At 42.5% G+C, this 24,838-nt stretch overlaps 1 protein-coding gene across 1 annotated transcript in view; it reads right to left on the bottom strand.

The window, feature by feature from the left end:
* Positions 1-401: 401 nt before the first annotated feature.
* Positions 402-24,838, bottom strand: part of IRAK3 (interleukin 1 receptor associated kinase 3) — a 54,990-nt gene continuing 30,553 nt past the window's right edge. The window contains exons 7-12 of the mRNA XM_043446908.1: positions 19,905-20,019; positions 18,975-19,093; positions 5,353-5,551; positions 4,016-4,078; positions 3,758-3,922; positions 402-1,361 (exon numbers count right to left, since the gene is read on the bottom strand). Coding sequence (XP_043302843.1) covers positions 846-1,361; positions 3,758-3,922; positions 4,016-4,078; positions 5,353-5,551; positions 18,975-19,093; positions 19,905-20,019 — 1,177 coding nt within the window. The 3' untranslated portion in view covers positions 402-845. The remainder of the gene's footprint in view (positions 1,362-3,757; positions 3,923-4,015; positions 4,079-5,352; positions 5,552-18,974; positions 19,094-19,904; positions 20,020-24,838) is intronic.

Raw genomic sequence — 24,838 nt, 5'->3', positions numbered from 1 at the left:
GATTAGGAAAGCTTCCTGGAGGAGGCAATTATGGTGGGCCCTGAAAGACTGGCTAGACGTTCAAAAGGGAGAGATTTAGTAAACACGAGGAGTAAAGGTATAGAGTTGGAATCAAACAAAAAGCTGACTGAGGCCTTTATGACCAGCCAGTTTCTTAGGAACAAGAATTACTTGATTACAATTTCATAGTCTACTCAGGATGTAATAGTCTCTAAGTATGTAAAAAATTATAATACTAGTCAGCAACTATATTATATGAAATAAACTAAGAGTTTAAATACAGAAATACAGATCTTGGGCATGTAATGAACAAGGGCGAAACTGGTTCATCTTCACATACGCAGACTTGACAGGGATGAAAGAAACATGCTAAGAGTCAATCGAAATAAGCAAAAAGGCAATTCTTTAAAAAGATTTCTATTAACATTTGCAATTAGACATTTCCTGCAACCTCTGCAAGCAGGCTAAACCAAAACAATGGAATCCAACTGAACTGAACATACTTGGAGGCAGATTGGAGGCTCTGAGAACTCACATGGATGTTGACAGAGAAGACACCATAATCCAGTTCCTTTCTAGTAGGTTTTGACTGCTCTGTTTGTCTGAAGTCGGAGTCCACGATCTTAAGTAATTCTGAATGGTTTTAATTTAGCCCAGGTTGGCTCATGAGGCAATGATCCTACTAAAACAAACTTTTAAGCCACTCTGTTCTACAAGTTGGAAGGGAAGGAATGGAATGGGATTGGTCACACTGTTGATGGGCATCAGCCACATGTATCATCCCTTATCCTGCAGCCCTACTGATGAAGACAGTGGCTTCCCCAGATGAGACCTTACTCAATGCCTCAGCAATTCTTGCTTTCTTCTTTATCCTCAGCAGAAACTGATGCCTTTTTGTACTGTTCGCATTCATTCCAGGAAAATACGGAGGAACAGCTAGTCTCCACTGGCCTGCTCCTATAGGAATGGCCTGGAGCTTCTGCAGAAGGGTCCATATGCACACCGGGGGCCCTCAAGTCCGGGGATGGAGTTGCACACTTTGGAGACCAGCTTTCCTCACAAGGAGGCCCAGACCCATTGGGAGAGTCCTCATCCCCCCTACTCCCCGTCTTTTTGTCAAAGCCCAGGAATGTGACCTCAGACTGGCTGCATTCAAAGGGAGTCTTCTGAGTCATTCTATCTTTTCTCAAACTTTGACCATGAGGTGGCGATGGATTATTCTGGTTTTCGTCATCTTCCACTGGAATGCTCGGAACATTATCAAAGAACAGAGGAGAAGGACTCCTGAAGGACTTGAGGGATGTGGGAGGATCTTCCACAAAATACAAGCTGGCTTGAGTACTTTCAAGAATATTTAGGACCTGAATAACCAAGAAACAAACACACACTGAATGAAGTCTGAATAACCTCTCCTTACCTTTTTTCCTGTCTACCTATTAAGGAATATTCTCTTTTTTCATGAAATAAGTTTAACTAATGTGGGAAGCCTGGATTTCATCCCTAAGTTGGGAAGATCCCCTGGAGGAGGGCATGGCAACCCACTTCAGTATTCTTGCCTGGAGAATCCCATGGACTGAGGCTACAGTCCATGGGGTTGCAAAGAGTCGGATACAACTTAGCAACTAACACTTTGTCTTTATAGAATTTGAAATGAGAAGGAATTAAAGATTAGCTAAAATTCTTCACATTAATAACTACATTAAATGACTTGAAGCAAAGTAGAAAAGCCACTGAACTGAATTCAACATCAAGAGATCTGGAGTGTCTTGCTGGTCCAGTGGTTAGGAGTCTGCCAGCCAATGAGGTGGAAACGGGTTTGATCCCTGGTCCAGGAAGATATAACATGCTGCGGGGCAACTAAGCCTATGTACCACGACTATTGAAGCCTGCACACTCTAGAGCCCATGCTCTGTAACAAGAGAGGCCACCACAATGAGAAACCTAAGCATCGCGACTAGAGAGGAGTCCCTGCTCGCTGAAACTAGAGAAAGCCCAAGGGCAGAAATGAAGACCCAGCGCAGCCAAAAATGATAAACGAGTTAAGTAAATAGAAATTTTTTTAAAAAACAAAAGAACTGACTTTAGGCCAAGATTTGCCACTAACTACTTTGTGACCTTGGACAAATCTCTGATTATTTTTCACTTCAACCTTAATATGTAAAAGATTGGAAGGGGTCAGGGAACAGTGAACCCAATCCATAGTTCTCAAATACTAGAACTACCTAGGGAAGCTCTCTTAAAATACCTTAAAAATCTCTCTTAAAGATCCCTTAGACCGACCTAAAGATGCTCATTCAAAAAATATGGAGATGGGAGCTCAGGAATCTGTATTTTAAAAACTTCCCAGTTGATTTGGATGTGCAGCTAAATTGAGAACCATTAACCTGATATAAAATAACATAACTTCACACATACATGTAATTTAAAAAATACACATAAACAGCTTTATAATTTACAAAGTGTTTTCATACACATCATCTCATTTAATCTGCACAAACATTATTATCCTCACTTTATAGATGATAAGGCTGAGTCCCTTTCAGAAAAGGGAATCACTATCACAAGCCAGTAAGGCGCAGACCTGTGGCTTAACCCCACGTCTCCTGGCTCCCAATTTCATGTTCTCTCCACTACGTAGTCAGAGCTCAAAACTGCTGTTACACAGCTCTTACTGGTGGTGTCAGGTCTAGAACACAGCTCTCCTGATTCCCAGGCCAATGGTCTTTATATCCTGATTATGTCAACTCCTTGTTTAAAACTTTTCCGTGGCTCGACAACAGATTCAGGATGGAATCCAAATTCCTAGAATGGAATTCACGTCCCTCGATCACCTGGAACCTCCTATTATTTTAAAACAGTGCAGCATTTCCCTGGAGGCAGCATTATCTGCAGTCTTGGTGCCATGGAATCCTCTGCACCTCTGAGCCTTTGCAGGCATAGAGTCTCTCTCCCTGGAATATCCCTCCATCCTAAGGCCACCTAAATCCAACCTATTCTTCAGATTATAACTCGGTTATCACCTCCATCAAGAAACTTCCTTGCTGGCACATATTCTGACTCTATGCTCCCATTCTGGCCTGTGTTCTCATCTATTATGATGCTTATCTTCTTGCAGCGAAATTTCATGTTTATCAGTCTGACTGTCCATTTGAACTGTGATCTGAGAGCAGCAATTCAGTATCCTGATCCCTGTTGCAACACCAGCACCTAGTCCAAAGTCTGGCACATGAAAGCAGGTACTAAATAAATATTTGTTTATTATAAACAAATATCTAGATGATTAAATTGATGGGCAGACAAATAAGTTTAAAATTCAACAAGAGAAATACATGCTGCATTTAAAAAAAATTTTGGCCACACCATGTGGCATGTAGGATCTTAGTTCCCCAACCAGGGACTGAACCTAGACCCTGGCAGTGAATGTGCCTAAGTCCTAACCATTGAACCACCAGGGAATTCCCATTTTATTGGACCAGATCTCTTAATGAATGGTGAATAAAGTCTTCTCTCCAAATTACTCATTTATGTCTTTTCATCAGTTTTTTTTTTTTTTTTTTGTGGTTGCCCTGGTACTATCCAATGATGCCCTTTTTCAGAGTACCAAACTTTCTGATTTAGAAAAGCTATCTATTAGGTGAGAAGACTCTCTCGGGGGCTGCATTTGTCACACTGATATTCACTTAGATACACAGTTTATCCAGTTTAGATTTTCCAGGGTTCCACAGACTGCTTTTAACAAAATCACGTGTGTACGCACTTCATCCATCGATGGTCTTAATTTTGCCCGTGTTGCAGCACACCGGCCTGCCAAGGAAAACAGCTTGGCGGAAATGTTCTGTGGGCAGGGAGGCACTTTCTTATCGAGAAAGGAGATACATGAGTCGAGGCCTCTTCTCTCCATCAACTCTACAAGAAGATCCCGCTAGGAAGAAAAGAGGACAAGCTCATCATTTAGAACTCAGAACCGATCAAAGAGTGACCAAGAGACAGGGGCAAAGGTGGAGGCAACTCTTACCAGCTGGATATGCTTTGGCTCATCTAACACCACTTTACAACCTGTCAGAACTTCCATTATTACCTACAGGGAATATATAGAAGGTCAGATACATAATATTAATAATATACACAATAATTATTATATTATTATAAATATTATTAAATATTATAAATATTTTAAAAAGTGAAAGCAAAGTCGCTCAGTCGTGTCCGACTCTTTGCAACCCCATGGACTGTAGCCTACAGGCTCCTCCGTCCATGGGATTTTCCAGGCAAGAATACTGGAGTCGGTTGCCATCTCCTTCTCCAGGAGATCTTCCCAACCCAGGGATAGAACCTGGGTCTCCCTCATTGTAGGCAGATGCTTTACCATCTGAGCCATACTCGAAATTAGTTGTGGCTCTTTCTAAAACTTTTTAATTGAGGGATAATTACTTTACAATACTGTGTTGGTTTCTGCCATATATCAATATGAATCAGCCATAGATACACGTAAGTCCTCTCCCTCTTGAACCCCCCCTCCCACCTCCCACCCCATCCCACCCCTCTAGGTGGTCACAGAGCATTGGATTTGTGTTCCCTGAATCATACACCAAATTCCCACTGGCTATTTTGCATCCTGGAGAAGGGAATGGCAACCCACTCCAGTATTCTTGCCTGGAGAATTCTATGGACAGAGGAGCCTGGCGGGCTACAGTCCATGGGGTCACAAAGAGTCAGACACGACTGAGTGACTAACACACACACACATGTACACCTATTTTACAAATGGTAATGTGTATGTTTCAATGTTATTCTCTTAAATCATCCCATCCTTCCTTCCCCCACTGAGTCCAAAAGTCTGTTCTCTATGTCTGTGTCTTCTTCGCTGCCCTAAAAATAGGTTCATCAGATTTCACATATATGCATTAATATATATTTGTTTTTCTCTTTCTGACTTACTTCACTCTGTATAATAGGCTCTAGGTTCATCCACCTCATTAGAACTGACTCAACTATATTCTTTTTTATTGCTGAGTAATGTTCCATTACAGTAACATTCCATAAGCACCACAACTTCTTTATCCATTCATTTGTCAATGAACATCTCAGTTGCTTCCATGTCCTAGCTGTTGTAAATAGTGCTCTGGGTACATGTGTCTTTTTTCAGTTAACCTCAATACTGAATATAGTTCATTCTAATTAATCACTTTATGTTTGACTGTTTGACGACATAAAATCAATGTATTGATATAATACAATGAGTGACAGGAAATCAATAGGTCTAAAAGTTAAAGTCTTTAAAACAGTTCTTAGAATTTAGAGCATTCTTGGTGGTAAACTCTTCTCCTTCATTAACTGGTAGTTGGTACTTACAATTCCAAAGCTGTAGACGTCTGTTTTGATGGAAAGTTTGCCTTGTCTGATACACTCTTCCGGCATGTACCACACATGCTTACTGCTGCTGCTGGTCATGCTTATGGCAGAGCTTTGAGGTTCTAGGTGAGGTCGGAAGTGGGCCATGGCAAAATCAGTTAGTTTGGGTTGAAACTGATCGTCCAGAAGTATGTTTGCACTGAAATTGCGATCATGGGCAAACAAGACAAAGACATCATAAAGGTATTCCGGCGGAAAACAACAGGACAAGCTCGCTTTCATATTTGGTCAATTCCAAATAAAGTCATACATTATTTTCCATGAATTTTTTAGAGGAGATTTTCTCTTTTTTTCTCAAAGTATAAATCCAAGCATTATATAAAACCTAAAACAAAAACCTGACCTTGGAACGGCAGGCATTTCAGATTCACAGGTCTATATATGGAGTTGGTGGGTGAAGCTGATGCTTCGTCAATAGGAGAAACTAAAGTTAACCAAAGCAGCTTTCCTTGTGTTCTACTTACATGTAATAAGGACATTAAATGAGTTTTGATCAGATAGTAATTAAGTATCTGACATGCACAGGGCTGTGCTGTGGAATGCTTGGCTTAGAACCACTAAGCCAATACATTACAGCCAGATCCTACCTTTGCTCTAGCTTAGAACAGACACGTAGTTCTTAATGACTTCTTGACCAGATGTACACTTCACTTATTCAGATCAAAGCTGGGGCTTCTGGAGATGCCCTGATCACTGGGTACCTAATGCAGGAGTCTGCCACATGTGCCAGGAGGTGAGGTGGGCAGACAGGTTCATTAACTCTCATTATCAGGACCCAAGCGTCTACTCCTCCAGCTTCTGCCACGCTGAGAGTCTGGCTCTCTTCTGAACCCCTTGCCCTACCACTGCTCCCCACTTTATTTCAGCAACAAGAGGAGGAATGCAAAGATCTGCGTGCCAGATTTTCAATGTCAAGCGTCTCATCCTCCCTTCTTCCAACCCAGCTTTAAAGAACCTAAACTTAACTTAAACCATAACTTAAAAGAGAATGCAAAAAGCTGAATTTGTGAAACACTTAAAATCCCTAAAGAACAGGTCTTTCCCAAGAACAAAAGGGGAAAAAAAGCAGCAACAACACTCATAATCTAACCCATTTATTTGATCCTCAGAAAAACTGGGGAAGTTTGCAGCGACTGGTGACTTATACTTCCGTAAGAGTTAGGCAGAGGGGAGCTGAGTAACCACAGCACGTTACCCGATAAAACCCACAGATGACTCTGGGTCAGTGAAAGGCCATCAATAAGAATGCGAAATTGTTCCAGGGCACTGCATTCGCACTTTGAATAATGGTATTTGGTGAAAAGACAAGTTGTTTACCAGCAGACTTTAGTGTATAACATAAATTTTAAGTTCAGTGATTTACTCTGTTCTAAATAAAGGTTAATGGCAGCTGAGGAAGAAGGATGTTCTGTTTCAGGAAAGTGGGAATTCCAAAAGGCCCTTCAACAATCAATTCTACTCAAACTCTTTCTCCTGCTTCAACCTCAAATAGAATATTCAGACATAAAGTGCCTTCAGCTACCTTGCAGGTCAACTGAATACATTCATTCTATGCCAGTAAAAACAGACTAACTAAATAAAGACAACATAAAGTAACTAAAATCTTGTAACAATATAATGCAACAAACAGGTGCTGTGCAGGCCATGCTTAATCACTCAGTCATGTCCAACTCTTTGTGACCCCATGGACTGTAGCCTGCCAGGCTCCTCTGTCCATGGGGATTCCCCAGGCAAGAATACTGAAGCGGGTTGTCATGCCCTCCTCCAGGGGATCTTCCCAACCCAGGGATCGAACCCAGATCTCCTGCATTGCCGGCGGCTTCTTTATCATCTGAGCTACCAGGGAACAGGTAAGAAACACCCAATGGCCCACACCTTCGATTTAGTGTTTCTACAACCTATTTCTCCTAGTCTTTCCCACAAGCTACTTTCGGTAGCAGAGAGACCATCAGCTCTCTAGATAACACTTCTGGCAGAAGGACTAGTCATGGTTCACAGTAAGGTGATGGGAAAAGTCTCACACAAAGTAGTGAGTTTGTATTCTGAATCTGGGAATGTTAGTTCATCTCTCTATGGCTAGGGGTCTCTAGGACAATTCTTTCTGGGTACTTAAGCCCTTCCAAAGTTACAAGACTTGCTTTCTTTGCTTACATTTGTCTCCTAATTTAAAGTTGAAGTTCTTGAGCCTTAAATATAAAGCAAGATGATACACCCAGATTATAATGCAGGATCTGAATCTAAGTGTAAATTTTATGTTTGACATGTAAGTGCATGATTGGTTTTTAAGGATGTATATTTTTAATTTTAGGAAGAGTTATTGGTGCTCAGTAGCCCAGTCCCTGAGGACTTTGCAATACTCTGGAAAAGTCCAGACTTCACTTAATTGGGTTCAGAGATAAAGAGCACCTCACTGGGTTCTAAATGACTGCCTGAGGCAACAGGACAGCTTGCCGTCTGTTTCACTGCTGTTTGAAGCAGTAAGACACCCCTCACCAGATATCTTGCCTTCCCTCACCAGATGTAGCAAGACACAGTTTCTGTAGAAACCTGCAGATCACTGGGAAAAATCATACACATCCTTCCCCCGCCAACATCAGCGTGCAGTATATCCAGCATAAACGACACAGAACTGAAACCTGAGTCCCCTTTTGGTGTAAACAGCCTTCTCGATCTTTCTCATTGACCTAGGCAGCACTTGGTATTATGGCTTGTTTTTGCCTTATTGGTACCTTATGAGTCCTAGGCTCTCTTGAGTAAAGGCTTAGTCAAGAAAGGGTAAACCTCCTTTGAATGTGAAATTTCATCTCTCTGATCAAACTAGCACAACTTTTCTAAGCCTTGATTTCCTTGTAGGTAAAAAGATCTGATAATGCAGACCTCACAGGGTTGTTGTGAGGGTTAAGTGAGGAAACCTAAGCAGAGTGCCTGACGCACAGGGAGAGCCTTGAAATTTGCTCTGAAGGATATAAGCTGCCCACTGTCCATCCTATACTGGTCATTTTACCTGAAAACCCCACTGGACCTGGCTGGGTAACTCGAGAAGTTTAAGGACACCAATTTGATGTAACAAAGGTACAGGGGTTGCAGGATTAAGCCTGGAGATCTGAACATCCTTGGGTTAATCAGTTTCAAGGCATCAGCTATATTTCAAAATAGTTCTAGAGAAGTGTTGGAAGAACCTGACTAAACTAATATTCTCAGATATTTTAAGACCATGGGGATAAACATATACATATTGTTTGGTGTGTATGTGTACAGGCATGTATGTGTCCATGTATATAAGTATACACTGGAGCTTAGAGACAGTAGTGGTAAATAAAATTCCTAGGGGGCGTTTTAATTTATGTAACATGTTTCGGCATCCCTTAGAAAAAAAAATGAACATATATGGATATTTTAGAAGAAGGCAGGCACTAGCAGGAAAATAGAAAAAAATCTAAGGAAAAGAATTACTATATCTAAAATGCTTTTGAAAAACAAAAGTAGTTTTCTTGGGGGGTAGGGGAAAATGGAGAGGGAGGAGACTGATAGTTAATTAAACCACCAGTCAAATAAACATTTGCTTTCCCTGCAGGCTTTCTATCCCTGCTAAACCCTGAGCTGGAGCCCAGCAGCCTCACCACACACATCAGGTCTTGGGAGTGAAGGCAGGACCTTGGGTCCTCCAGCAAGGGTGACAAGGTCACAGGGAGGGCCCCTCTGTGGTCCCCCATCCCCTTCCCAACCACTCTTAGTCCCTCACAAAGGAAATTCTCCATGCACTTACTACGCCCATACATCTCTGATCAATTTCCTTTTTTCTACAAAATTCATTTTTAAGCAAATGGCCACTTCCTTCCCTTTTTTTCTGAGACCACCTCCCTAGTAAGAGAGTTTGTTTCACTTGGCAGGAGACCCACGGCCATAGCAGAAGACAAAATGATCTTGTAGGAAACATTAGAAATGTTCCCCAAGATTATCTCCTTGCTTTGGCAACATGAACAAGAATGAACGTCTGGGATGAAAAATGCCAGGGATAAAACGCATTTCAATTTAAAATCGTTCATAAATGTGAAAACAATTAAGCTTGCTGAGGGATACGATGGAAATAACAAGAAGGTTTACTGCTTTCAGATGCTTTTATGTGATCCTGTAATTCAAAAACATCTTTGTTTCCCCCAATAAAAATGTGAGGGTCTTTTGCCAAGAATAAAGACTTCAACTCTTCAAGATTCTTTTCTTTAAATCCTTTTCCTCCTCAAATTCCACCATCTGGAAATGAATTTTGTTTTTATAACATGCTTTTTGAAGAGTTCGAATTACTAAGACATTTTTGGGCTAACTAAACCAGCAGACTTCTTGAAAATAGCTTTGAAATGTGGGTTTGGCTTCCTCCTTGTGTGTTCTGCGGCTGTGTCCCTGATAGTGTCTTCCTTCGAAGACTATTTCCTCTCTGCTTGCACAAGGCGAACATTCCAAATGCAGACCACCAGGCCTTACCTCCCCAGCCCCCACAAAGACTGCTGCCTGCAGCAGTTCTCACCAGAAGCCCAACGTCCACCTTTCCAAATTTGCACAAACTAATTATATTCTCCTCTTCTGCCCCATTTCCCTGTCTCTGCTGTTGAAACCAACATGCTCCCAGGAGTCTTGGCTTAATGACCTAATATGAGCATGCTGTTCCACTCACACAAGCATGGAACCCCATCTCCTCTCCTCCATCTATCGGCATGTGACCAAGGCAGGTTACTAACCTCTGTAAATCTCAGCTTTCTTCTCTGTCAAACCAAAGATAACACCAGTGATGTGTAAACTCCGTCCTCTGGCTTTCACTGAGTTCCCTAAAGCGTCTCTGCAGCCTATCAGTCACAAGGAATGCACTAACACTTATCGATGCAGTCAGGACACATGTCTGCTTGCTAAGTTGCTTCAGTCGAGTCTGACTCTGTGCGACCCTATGGACTGTCGTCCCCCAGGCTCCTGTCCATGGGGATTCTCCAGGCAAGAGTACTTGAATGCGTTGCCATGCCCTTCTCCAGGGGATATTCCCAACCCAGGGATCGAACCCAGGTCTCCTGCATTGCTGCATTTACAGACTCAGTCACCAGCAGGGAAGCCCAAGAATACGGGGGTGGGTAGGCTATCCCTTCTCCAGGGGAACTTCCCGAACCAGGAATTGAACCAGGGTCTCCTGCACTGACAGGCAGGTCCTTGACCTAGCACCACCTTGGAAGCCCCAAATAGACTGTGGTTACTGCTGTAAGGGGGGGCTTTCCTTGTGTTCCCCTTACCTGGAAAGTACTCCCCTCCCACTTACGGTTATCCAATTCCTCTATGCAGCTTGATTCATTCCCTCCAGGAAGTTTTCACTAATCTGAATTCCAGCGGCCTTCTTTTCTCCAAGTTCCTACAGTACAGCCTGTACTCCTTCACGTGGCACTCCCAGAGAGGCCAGCTTCTGTTTGCATAAGCATAATGCTGAATCTATAGAAGATACTAAATAAACATCTGATGATATAACCAGTTTGTAAATGAAGAGAATCTGAAACCACACGTAGCCTTGGACCACTCGGCATACAGCAAATACGTGGCCCAAATGCTGCCAAGACATCCTCCCATATTCTTGGCAGACATCACTAATTGACTTCAGAAAGTACCCACCCAAGATTCCCTTTCAACTCTGCCCATGGGAACTCATTACCAACCAATCCAAGATGGAATGTGAGACGAAACTGATTTGTCATCGCTTCTATAAGCACAATTGCTTTTTTTTAGATGAGGCAAATGAGGCCCAGCTGGTTGAAATCACTCATTCTATGCAAAATAGCTTATGCTAAAGCCTAGCACTCCTACATCTCTCTTCAGCGCACTTCCAACTTGCAGTTAACTGAAAGAAACATCTTTTTATTCAGCTACTCATAAAAGATTAAGAAACTGTTGATTACAAGGCAGAAACGAAGTAAATTTTCTCTCTTCTTCCCTTTAGTTGTAGGTAGGTAATTCTAGTGCGAAAACAATGGCAAATGGGTGAGTCACTGGAAAACAGATTTTAGCTCAATACAGAGAAGTTCTAACAATCAGAGGTGCACCCAAATAGAGCTCTAACAAGGCGCTGTGCTGGGGTCCAAGGACGGGTCAGATGAGATACCTGAGTCTCTGTTAGCTGAGAGGAACTATACTTACTGCCAACTCCTGGGCTGTGCTTCACAGAAATGAGCTCATTTCATCCTCACAACCTGGGAATAAGAACAGAGGTTCCAGTTCCAGATAAGGAGACTGTACCCCAAGGAACTGAGAGATTTAGCCAAGATCACACTGCTGGAAAGTGGTAGAGCTGGCCTTTGGTCTCAGATCTGGGAGAACCCGAAGGCCACACCCTCAACCAGTGACAAGAGACGGGAGCAGCAGTGAGGTCACTGGGATGGCTGCGGGAAAGAGGGCAGGACAGGGGAAAGACTGGGGGCACTTCTGGAGAACGGGCGGGTCAGGACTTTGCCTGACCTGCTCCAGGATGAGCAGGTGTCAGAAGGTGCCTCCTGAAACCTGTCTGAGCTCATCCTCGCTCCAAGTTGGCCTGGGTAAGTAAGGCTTGGTCAAGATTTACCAAAACATGGGGTCACGTCCTTCTCCTGCCATAACCCCTAGCTTTGTGAGTCTTAGAGCATGGTACGAAAACAAGCAGGTGTAGTTGCACAGAATTTGAAATCAAGAAGAGGTCTAACTTGAGATGATCTCGGCTGGCTCTGACGCACAAGTGAGGAAACCGTGGTCTAAGAGAGGGAGGCAGGACCTGGGCGGGAACAGAGATTTCTGGTGCTCTTCCCAGGTCATCCCCAGTGATGGCATTTCATTTTGCTCAGACAAAAGGTGCTGCTCACACTTTGGGCACCAGGCTGCTGAAGGATGATCTCCCTTACAATCTTTGTTTTTCAAACTATTTTTTTTTCTTTTTTTTTTTATTATTATTATTTTTTTCCAGTGGGTTTTGTCATACATTGATATGAATCAGCCATGGATTTATAAAAACCACCAAGGTATGAGATTATCAAGCTTCTCTGCAGACAGAGTGACTAAAATGAAACTTTGGGATATTATCCACTAACTAAAGACTCCTTGAAATGTCTGATTCCCCGGTTTGAGATAGAAAGGTCTGATGCTAAGTTATTTTTTTCCCTAATAAATTTTATTCTTATTATAAAAGAAGATGTAATCCTTAAATAAGAATTTAACATCAAGTAGAAGTTAAAAAAAAATAAGCCATTAAATGAAATGCCACGGTCTCTCCATCTAATGAAAGTTTTATTTATATTTTGGTCTGTTTCACTTTTAATCTTTTAATTCCTGAATTTGTAATTTTACAAAGTTATAATTGTATATTGTTTACTATTTCAATGTGTCTTTTTTTACTTACTGTCACTTTATGTATACTGTGTTACTTCATAGGATTAAAAGCAATGTTTAAAATGTCAAATGATGTATGGTAACTCTTTTGTGACTCATTGGTCTGAGGCCCAAATACAGAAAAGAAAACAAAGGTAACAATATTTTCCATGTCTCACTTCAACAAAAACAGAGCCCAGACTTACCCAGAGAAAGGGTCACTGTTTAACACAGTTCGAGATGTCCTTTTTTGAGCCAGTTATCAGGCTGTACAATAAAATGACATCTCTCCTAGAAGCTGCCTTTCCTGGCAAAGAATGAGAAAATGAATACGATGAAGTCAGAAGAGCAGGGATTTCAGACCTTCCTGAAAGCACATGGCTATACACAGAGGGACAAAGAATCAGGGAGGCCCAAGGTTCGAGCCAAGTGAAGGACTCATTTAAGAGATTCAGGAGGGTCATCCAGCTCAGCCAATTCACGTTTGGCCAGGACTGCTGGGAACTGAATGCATTACCATCTGACAGATGTTCAGTGCCCTGAATGAAATGAGTTGGTCTCATTCCAGTTTCTAAAGAACAGGTGTGCACATCACCAAAGAAAAGAGGGAACGTCAACTGTTATAGTTGGCACTCGTTAACATCTTCCCTGGCAGGCTCGGCAGAAAGGCCAAGAGTTCAGAGGCTGTGGAGGGGGCTGACTGGCCCTGGAACAGAGACGGACCCGCTGACGAGCCCTTGTGAAACCACAGTTCTCACATCAGTGCCCATGGCCTCCGCACTCCACACCCTGACACATGCCTGGGTGGGTGTAATCTAGAGATGGTTATGTTTGAGTCCCCGAACCCTTTGGAAAACCCAATCAGCAGCAGCCCCTTTACCAAAAATAAAATAAAATACACTGCTAACTGCATTTCCAGTTCAAATCCTGCTCCGTCCATGAAGTTCTCCCTTTCTCTGAACAGATCTCTTTTGGTACTCATATCTATGTTACCTGGTAGGCACTCTGTCTAACAGTGTTATTTAAGTGATACTATAGCTTGGCACAGCTTCCCTGGTGGCTCAGTGGCAAAGTATCTGCCAGCAATGCAGGAGACGTGGGTTCCATCTCTGGGTGGGGAAGAGGCCCTGGAGGAGGGCATAGCAACCCATTCCAGTATTCTTGCAGGGAAAAATCCTATGGACAGAAGAGCTGGGCGGTTTACTGTCCACGGGGTCATAAAGAGTCAGACATGACTGAAATGACTGAGCATGTACACACACACACACACACACACACACACACACAGCTTGGCACATCTAGACAAATATCTGAGATACTGTTCTGGAAGAAATAGCCTCCTTTTAAACTGTGATACCACCTAAGAAACTCCAGAAACTTTCTGTTCCCATTTAGACCCCAGAAAGAAGAAGCCTCAGAGTCCATTTTAAGAGCCTAGCTTATCAAACCCACGTTGTCCACCTAGTAAGTGTTCAAAGTATCATCCAACCCTCATCCCATCACTTCCTTATTTTTATCTACTCTTCTCTCCTTATTCGCCAATCTCTTCCTCTTTTCTCCAACCAACCCTTCTTGCTTTCATTATACACCCTGCAATTCTTCACTCTGTTCCCCTGAACGAATTACTGCCTTCCGCCAGCAATATTCTCATCCCTTCTTTCAACCAACCCACTGTCATAACCCATCTCCTCAAAGAGCTGGCTTAGAACTATCTAATTAGCATTAGCCTTCTCAGACCAAACACACATTGGGCATATTTAGTGTCATATCATGTATTATATTCTCTGTGTTCTTATTATCTTATCTGGTCACCAGGTTGAAGCTTCCAGTTCAAGACTATGATTATCAATGTTTGCCCCCACTGTGGTATAAGTCAATGCTTTGCACATGGCAGATGTTCCATAAATATTTGTGAACTAAAAGGAAGGTGATTTTCAAAATGTTCAATAAACACATCCTAATACAGAAATGACTTTTATTAAAATAGAGTTAGTTTGTGGGTCCACTTTTCAAATACAATAAATTGATGATAGAAGTAAGTGCTATGGGCTGAATGCTCGTTGTTGTGCAGTCGCCAAGTCATGTCCAACTCTTTGCAACCGCATGAACTGCAGCATGACAGGCCTTCCTGTCCCTCACCAGCAACTGGAGTTTGCCCAAGTTCATGTGCATTGAATCGGTGATGCCATCCAACCATTTCATCCTCTGTTGCCCTCTTCTTCTGCCTTCAATCTTCCCCAGCATCAGGGTCTTTTCTAATGAGTCGGCTCTTTGCATCAGGTGGTCAAAGCATTGAAGCATTAGCTTCAGCATCAGTCCTTCCAATGAATATTCAGGGTCAGTGTCCTTTAGGATTGACTAGTTTGATCTCCTTGCAGTCCAAGGGACTCTCAAGAATCTTCTCCAACACCACAGTTCAAAAGCATCAATTCTTCAGTGCTCAGCCTTCTTTACGGTCAAACTCTCACATTCATACGTGACTACTGGAAATAGCATAGCTTTGACTATATGGACTTTCGTCGGCAAAGTGATGTCTTTGCTTTTCATTACACTGTCTAACTTTGTCATAGCTCTCCTTCCAAGAAGCAAGCATCTTTTAATTTCATGACTGCAGCCACCATCTGCAGTGATTTTGGACCCCAAGAAAATAAAATCTCTCACTGTTTCCATTGTTTCCCCATCTATTTGCTGTGAAGTGATGAGACCGGATGGCATGATCTTAGTTTTTTTAACGTTGAGTTTTAAGCCAGCTTTTTCACTCTCCTCTTTCACCCTCATCAAGAGGCTCTTTAGTTCCTCTTTGCTTTCTGCCATTAGAGTGGTATCATCTGCATATCCCAGGTTGTTGATGTTTCTCCCGGCAATCTTGATTCCAGCTTGTATCCCCCTAAATTCATATATTGAAATCTTAACCCCCATTGTGATGGGGTTAGGATGTTGGGCCTTTGGAAGGTGATAAGGTCATAAGGACTCCCCTCATGGAAGGGATTAGTGCTCTCATAAAAGAGACTCCACAGTGACCCCTCACACTTTCCACCAGAGAAAAGACAGCCACCTCTGAACCAGAAAGGGAGCTTGCCTGGGACAGAGAATTGGCCAGTGCCATGGTCTTGGACTTCCCAGCCTCTGGAATTGTGAGAAATAAACATGTAACACTTTTAAGCCACTCAGTTTATAGTATTTCTGTCAGAGCAGTCCAAATGGACTACGACAATAAGTAAACGAGTGCTAAGTAAAAAAGCTCGCTGGCCGTCACATCTCGGCCTCTGCTCCTCCTCCCACTTCCTGACTACGGTAACAGGAGCCAGCCAGCATTGAGCGAGTGCATCCGCTTTGCTAAGTGCCAGGTACACTTTATGCCATTTAACCTGAAGAGGTAGAAGCTGCTGGGCTCAGTCATGTTTGGCTCTTTGCAACCCTCTGGACTGTAGCCCACCAGGCTCCTCTGTCCATGGAATTCTCCTGGCAAGAATACTGGAGTGAGTTGCCATGCCCACCTCCAGGGGATCTTCCCAACTCAGGGATCGAACCTGGATCTCTTACATCTCCTGCATTGAAGGAGGATTCTTTACCACTGAGCTAGCAGGGAAGCCCAAGAAAAGAGATCGCCCAATGTGGGGCTCAAACCCACAACCCTGAGATTAAGAGTCTCACGTTTACCGACTGAGTCAGCCAGGCTCTTTTATTAGCATCTGCTGAGGAAACAAGCTGAGGCTTAAAAGAGGCAAGCAATTGGCTCAGAATCACATTTAAGTGAAAAGTCGGCTTCTTAAAACAGATCTGTCTGATTTAAACAATTGTGGATACTGAACTAAGAGGAAAGGATAGGAAGAAGTGGGAGGAAAGTACATGTGAAAGCAAATCATTTAGAGATGTTTTGCAGAACGCCATCCAGCCAGGTCTTCTGAACTGTAGTGGCTACAGGGCCATGGGCCCAACCCTCCCTTAGGATCCAGGAAGGCACACACTCCCCATGAGGGATGGGTGGCTGCTGATGGCTCCCAGCTAAGCCCCAACCTGGGAACCACCAGTGGCAGAAGGGAGTTGCCTCACCCCCCGTACAGCCCCACTCATGGCTGGTAGGGTGCAGGGGTGCAAAAATCCAGTGCCTTGCCTCATCTGGGGACAGCTTTGAAGGGCCACCCCAGATTCAGCAGTCCCCACGGCATCGGCCAAGGCCTCTGGTGGTGGTAGCTTAGTCACTCAGTCGTGTCTGACTTTTGCCACCCCATGGACTGTAGCCCGCCAGGCTCCTCTATCCATGGGATTTCCCAGGCAAAAATACTGAAGTGGGCTGCCATGCCCTCTGCCAGGGGATCTTCCTGGCCTCTTCTATAAATATAACACCCCAGCTCAGCATTTCCAACTCTTCGACTCTGTCTTCCTCTCTTACTTTTGTTATTCCTCAGAGCACTCAAAAAATTCCCCTGCAGGCACATCTCTGCCACTGCACCTGTTTCCTTGGAATTGCCTGAAGACACTAGCCAATCCTGAGAAAGCAGCAGTCTGGGTCACAGTCTGTGCTTAGACCTAAGAGCGGGAGAAGGATGCCGGAAGAGTGCATGCACATCTCCCCGCCCAGTGTCCCTGGGGAAGCCCTGTGACTCAGACAGAGCCTGAATCTGTGTCCTTCACCCTAAGGTTCCCTTGGGCTCCGATCAGTGGACTTCCCTATCCCCTTCTCCTATCAAGCACCAAAGGAAGAAATTAAAACAAAAGAAGAAATTCCACTTATTTATTTATCTACCCAGTAAGAAGGACAGAGAAGCCTGGCATGCTGCAGTCCATGGGGTCACAAAGAGCTGAGCATGACTTAGTGATTGAACAACAACTCAGTTTGAACATATATTTGAGCACCTATAATGCTGAGCGGGCTACGAGCTGGGTAGAAGAGGGATTGTTTTAGGTTACAGGAGGCCACCTTAGCCCTCCGGAACCAACCTCAGTGGTTGATTCCACTGACCTCTGAGACTTTCACCATCCATCTGTGTCCCAGGCCCCCTGAGGCTGCACCAATTTTATGCTGATTCTATAAGGTCACTGGCAGTTGATGAATTGCCACACTGCAGCAGGAGAAAGTGGGGCTTCCCTTGTGGCTCAGATGATAAAGAATCTGCCTGCAATGTGGGAGACCGAGGTCCAGTCCCTGGGCCAGGAAGATCCCCTGGGGAAGGGAAGGCTACCCACTCCAGTATTCTTGCCTGGAAAATCCCATGGACAGAGGAGCCTGCCGGGCTACAGTCCATGGGTTCGCAAAGAGTGGGACATGACTGAGTGACTAATAGTTTCACTTTCCCAACAGGAGAAGCTACCGAGTGGCTATGTCCCCACTGCTGCCACTCCCCCAGGATGAAGTAAAATCCAGAGGCTTTTTATATGAAGTTCACTTCTCCAGAAAAACAAAGAAGTAAGCAATCAGTTCCTCTTCTGCTCAACTGGAAAAGCACACTAAAAGCTTTTTCAAAGACACTAGATGATGGCTCAGAAGAGGCAGAGCCTTTTAAATCCAGTCTACCCTGCTACTCAGCAAAGGTATATCTATTTTGGGACAAGTCCATCATGAAGGGCACACAGGAAAAATTCACAGTGGGTGGAGGTTTGGAAGGTATCTACTCTCTGTCTGAAAGATTCATGTCGGCTGAAGAGGGAAAAAGATGGAAGATGTTTCTCATCTTCTCATGGATCAGGAAGGAACACTGGGAGGGCTGCTCGGCTTGTCACGGGGAATATGTGCAGCTAGGAGGCAGCAGGCTCAGTGGCAACGCAAGACGCTGGAGACTCAAGGACAAAGAACTTAAATTGCCGACCACTACTGTTAATCTTGTGAAGAATCCCTGTATAAGCCACTTAATCTTTTCTTAGACGTCAGTTTGTTTTTTAAGTGCAATGAATACAGCAGATTGTTTCACAGTTTTTTTATGCAGAATAATTAATAAAACACACAAAACTGTCTATCCTACACTGCTCATCAGTAATTCCTAAAAATAATATAAACTCTTCCATTGGCAATACAAATGTAGCTTTTAAAATTCGATAGACATGTTTTCATTAAAAAGCTAAGATTTTAAATACTTTCATGAGGATTCTTAACACATACAGATACATACCAGGGAAACTACAGATAGAAAATAGGGTGAAGTCTGACTTACCAGGGATGGTGAAAGGAGCCTTCAGGTGTAACCTAGAGCTCTGGGATAATTTACCTGGATATACTGCCACAGATGACGGAGCACGGTTCCGTGTTGTGCAAGTACTGGATGGCTTTAGATGTTCCTATTAATACACTGATTCGAATGTGCCAAGAGAGTGGGGCTGTGTTACCCTGAAAAGACAACAGTGGTTGGTTTCGTTGTATTTTCTGAGTAAAAACCATGTCTGTATTCATTACCTAGGTGCATGCCAGAACAAACTCTAAAGATAAAGTGGGTGAATCAATATTTTAGTTAACCATAACCTATTTTTAATCCAAGATGGGTTTTCCTCTACTACCCATGCTGGTTCTAGGTCCCTTTATAGGCAATGGAAATACCCAATAATTTTAATGTCATATAAATTGAAATATGGCTAATAAGATAACTATGCTTAAAATTTCATTGTGTAAGATTTTTAGATTATTTGTGGTACAACAGTGTGGGTAATTGAGAATAATCTGTTTTTATTCTCATCATAACTGCAATTTTACATATTTCGAATATGTTTTTTAACTTATCTTTCAAAAACATCATAAGAGAAACCATGGCATTTATTCAACCTCCTTCTTTTTAAGTGATATAGGTACCACTTTTATGTCTACCCTTCATATTGAATGGTACTTTGCATAAAGTTATGCAAATAAAAATTACCTGAGAAATAATGGTAGTTAAACTCATTTGAGACATGGTACCAATGAGGAGTGAGGACCCAGAAACTCTTCTGACCACCATTTTGCACAACACACAACAACTCGGGTATTTATGCAACCTTCTAAGAGTAAGAAATTAATTCATGGAGAAGTCCTCTACATCCTTGGGAAACCCTCTGTTGGCATCCCAACATGAACACATGTTGGCCTCCTGGTTCTCTCAGAAGGTTTCAGCAGCTCCCCCAGGGCTTAGAGGGTCAGAATATCAGGCAGAGGGATGGATATGACTTACTACACACTGTAATCTGTCAAAAAGTGATCCATTTCTCATATATGGATAAACCAGGCAAAACTTCTCACTCTCTGTAAAATACGCAGCCAACTCCAGTATGTTCGGATGACGGAACCTTGAAACAAAAGATTTTTTAGGTCTGTCAAACTGGTTATTCAAATAGGAAATGAACAACACTGTTTGGGGGGCGGTGAGGTGGGCTGTGGAACAGGCATAAAGCAGAATATAAATTTGGCCGAGGGAGAGGGAATTTCACTGGGCACATGACCGTTTTCCTTCCAAACGGGCTTAAAGCAAATGGGCTTCCCAGGTGGTGCTGGTGGCTAGGAACCCACTTGCCAGTACAGGAGACATAAGAGACATGGGTTCAGGACGAGCCCCTGAAGGCGGGCACAGCAGCCCACTCCAGTGCTCTTGCCTGGAGAACCCCATGGACAGAGGAGCCTGGTGGGCTACAGTCTGTAGGGTCGCAAAGAGTTGGATACGACTGAAGTGACTTACCACACACACATGCACACATTCTAACAAATACGAGCTGATATCCAAATATGACAGAAATGTTCAGAAATGAGAGTTCTTAACATTTGGGGTGTTGGGAGCTTTATAATATAGAAAACAATATTCAATATTAACTTATTTTTATCAACATGAAACCCAATATGACTTATTTTTTACATAAATAAACATAATGCAACTGAAATGATCCATTTCATTGCTTTCGGTATACATGCACAACTAAAATCACCAAAATAGGAGAGTACGGAAGACTGTTTTCATTTATTCATTTACTGAATGCCACTGCGTCAGGGACTGAAGTACTAGGCACCAAGTCACACAGTTAAGAGACATCCAACGCTTTCATGAAGTTTGTTTTGTTACCTAAGATCCATGTGATTAGTAAAATCTGATGTTGAAAAACACACCACTGATGTTTAAATCATAGAATTCTATGTCTGTATCGTATACATTTTTCAGGTTCTTTTTTAAACTATTTCTTGAGGGCATGTATCATCACAGTGAAAACCAATGTAACCCATATAACAGCTATGAAATATACAGCATGTGAATCTCACACACTGTGAACTCAGTTCAACAATTATTTGTTGAACACCTTTTATGTCTTAGGCAAGCCTTACTGTTGTTTAGTCGCTAAGTTGTGTCTCTTTCGCGAACCCATGAACTGTAGTCCACCAGGCTCCTCAAGTCACACTTGGGGATATTAAAACAAATAAAGCTATTTAAAAAAAAAAATGGTGCTATATATAAAGTCCAATTAATCATTTCTTCAGTTGTAAAGCTTACCTATGAAACGTGTGTATACACACACATCTATATAATACATACATATATATTCTTGGGCTTTCCTGGTGGCTCAGACAGTAAAGAAACCGCCTGCAATGCAGGAAACCTGGGTTCGATCCCTGGGTCAGGAAGATCCCCTGAAGGAGGGCATGGCAACCCATTCCAGTATTCTTGCCTGAAGAATTCCATGGACAGAGGAGCCTGACAGGCTACCGTCCATGGGGTCGCAAACAGTTGAACCTGACTGAGCGACTAAGCACATATATATCCCTTCTGAGTCCCTCTGTTCCTACTTCAAGAAAGGGAGTGTGGGTGTATGTATGTGTGTGTGTGTACATAAACACATACACAATCCATTAAGTAGTTCCCTTAATATTATAACAAAAAAACTCATGCTCAGGTCTCAGCTTAGATTTTACTTTTTCCAAGATGTCTACTCTGCCACCCACCCCACCCCCAAGTTAGCATCTCCTCCTCCCTCAGCTCTCTGGGTGTGTGTGTGAGCACGCTCGGTCATGTCGACTCTTTTGTGACCCCACGGACTGTAGCCCACTAGGCTCCTCTGTCCACGGGATTTCCCAGGCAAGAATACTGGAGTAGGTTGCCACTTCCTTCTCCAGGGGATCTTCCCAACCCCAGGGACTGAATCCATGTCTCCTGCATTGCAGGCGGATCCTTTACCACTGAAGGATCCTTTCCCACCAGGGAAGCCCTCAGCCCTCTGTACCTGCTTATTATTTAACTCACTGAAACTATCTGTTGTTTGTGCACTTCACTCCTAATTCCACTCCAGACAGTATGTTCTAACGCCTCTGACTTATTTACCAGTAAAAGTCTAAGAAGAGAAAGGGTGAGTATGATTTAGGAAATAAGTTGGATCTTGCAAAAAAAAAGTAGCACCTACCTCAGTTTCCTCATCTACAAAATGAGGATAATAACAGGACTCACCTCAGGCCTGTTGTGCGGATTAAAGAATGAATACACATGAAGCACTTGGCATAGGGTTAAAACTAAAGAAATATTAGCAACATAAATGACAATGATGGCATACCAGAAACATCTAATGCCATAATGTTGTTAGTTCTCTCTCAAGTTAATACAGAAATGCCTCAGCAGAATAAATCCAAATGGATCAGGTATATAAGTGAAAATATAAAGGTACTTGAAAAAAATGGCAAAATTATTTTAAAACCTCTCAGTTGGGGAGGTCTTTAGACTATAAAATAAAACCTAGAATCCATAAAAGAAAATATAGATTAAATTCAACTACACGAGAACCATCTCCAAATGGCAAAAAACTAGAATAAGCAACGACAAATGAAAATGGGGTAAAAATAACTATGTGTATCTTAAAACATAAAAATAAGGCTAATTTTCTCTAATATATGAAATGCTCTGACAAATATTAAGGAAAAAACCCAACAGTCTAGTTAGTGGGAATGTAAATTGATACAGTTTCTATGGAGAACAGTATGGAGATTTCTCTAAAAACTAGGAATAAAACTACCATATGACCCAGCAATCCCACTACTGGGCATATACCCTGAGCAAATCCCAATTCTAAAAGATACATGTATTCATTGCAGCACTATTTACAATAGCCAGGACATGGAAGCAATCTAGATGAATGGATAAAGAAGTTGTGGTACATATATACAATGGAATATTACTCAGCCATAAAATGGAATGAACTCGGGTTGGTTGCAGTGAGGTGGATGAACCAACAGCCTGTTATACAGAGTGAATAAGTCAGAAAGAGAAACACAAATATCGTATATTAACACATATATCAAAGTGAAGGGTATCTAGGAAAATGGTACTGATGAACCTATTTGTAGGGCAGTAATAGAGATGCAGACATAGAGAACAGACTTGTGGACACAGTGGGGGAAGGAAAGGATGGGGAAAGCTGAGAGAATAGCATTGAGACAGACGCATTACCATATTAAAATAGACAGCCAGCGGGAATTTGCTGCATGACGCAGGGAGCTCAACCTCCCTCTAGTTACAGCTTAGAAGGGTCAGATGGGGTGGGAGGTGGGAGGGAAGTTCAAGAGGGAAGGGACATATGTATACGTATGGCTGAATAATGTTGATGTATGGCAGAAACCAACACAATATTATAAAGCAATTATCCTCCAATCAAAAACAGATTCAGAGAAGGCAATGGCAACCCACTCCAGTACTCTTGCCTGGAAAATCCCATGGACAGAGGAGCCTGGTAGGCTGCAGTCCATGGGGTGGCTAAGAGTCCGACACACACACACAAAAAAAAAAAAAGAGTCCGACACGACTGAGCGACTTCACTTTCACTTTTCACTTTCATGCACTGGAGAAGGAAATGGCAACCCACTCCAGTCTTGCCTGGAGAATCCGAGGGATGGGGGAGCCTGGTGGGCTGCTGTCTATGGGGTCGCACAGAGTCAGACACAACTGATGCAACTTAGCAGCAGCAGCAAAAACAGATTAAAAAAAAAATCCAACAGTCTAATAAAAAATGGACAAAGGATATTAACAGATATTTCATAGAAAAGGAAATAAATCTCTTTATATGTGAAAAGATTCATTCATCATAGAAAAAGAAATTTAAACTACACTGAAAAACCATGTCCACTTAGCAGATCAGAAAAAACTGAAAGAATAAATGCTATATTGGCAAGAATATAGGGAACCAAGCACTCTTATATATGACTGGTGTTAACTGTAAACTAGTATAGTTTCTACAAAAGGACAATTTGGTGGCATGGAACATGACCCTATAAATTTATTTATATGAAGTTTTCTTAGATATACTTCAACACGTACAAAATAACAATATACAAGGTTTTCTCACTGTAGCCTTATTTTAAGTAAAAGATTAGGAAAAATCTAAAAATCCGTTGATGGGAAAATGGTTAGTTACGCTATAGCACAGGCACACAAAAGTGTAAATGAAAGTCGCTCAGTCATGTCTGACTTTTTGCAACCCCACGGACTATATAGTCCATGGAATTCTCCAGGACAGAATACTGGAGTGGGTAGCCTTTTCCTTCTCCAGGGGATCTTCCCAACCCAGGGATCGAACCCAGGTCTCCCGTATTGCAGGCAGATTCTTTAGCAGATGAGCCACAGGGAAGCCCCAAAATACTGGAGTGGGTAGCCTATCCCTTCTCCAGGGAATTTTCCCGACCCAGGAATTGAACTGGAGTCTCCAGCATTGCAGGCGGATTTTTTTTTTTTATCAACTGAGCTATCAGGGAAGCCACAGCACACAATGGAATACTAAAATAAGCAACATAAACAATGTGTACACGCTGCCTCTTGTGTGAGAAGAAGAAAGTAAGAAAACAAAATACATATATGCTTACAAATAAAATATTTCTGGAAAGATATACAGGAAACTGATAAAACTGTTGCCTTTGGGGAAAGTGGCTGGGTGGCTGGATGAGAGTATGGAAGAAACTCTCTTCTTGGCTTACCCCTCTGCCCTTTTGGAATTCTGGAGTGTCTGAACTTATTATTTATTCATAAGCAAAGAAATAAAGCTTAAATATAAAAACTTTCTTATTACAATTTTGGTTTTAGTTTTTTTTTGTTGACTAAATGATATATTAAGTTTTTATGCTTAGCCTCTAACATTTTGATTTCTGGTC

The sequence above is a fragment of the Cervus canadensis genome, chromosome 25 (assembly GCF_019320065.1).
Source record: "Cervus canadensis isolate Bull #8, Minnesota chromosome 25, ASM1932006v1, whole genome shotgun sequence".
Classification (NCBI taxonomy): Eukaryota; Metazoa; Chordata; class Mammalia; order Artiodactyla; family Cervidae; genus Cervus; species Cervus canadensis.
The sequence above is the reverse complement of the archived record's forward strand: the minus strand, read 5'-3'. Positions and strand labels throughout refer to the sequence as shown.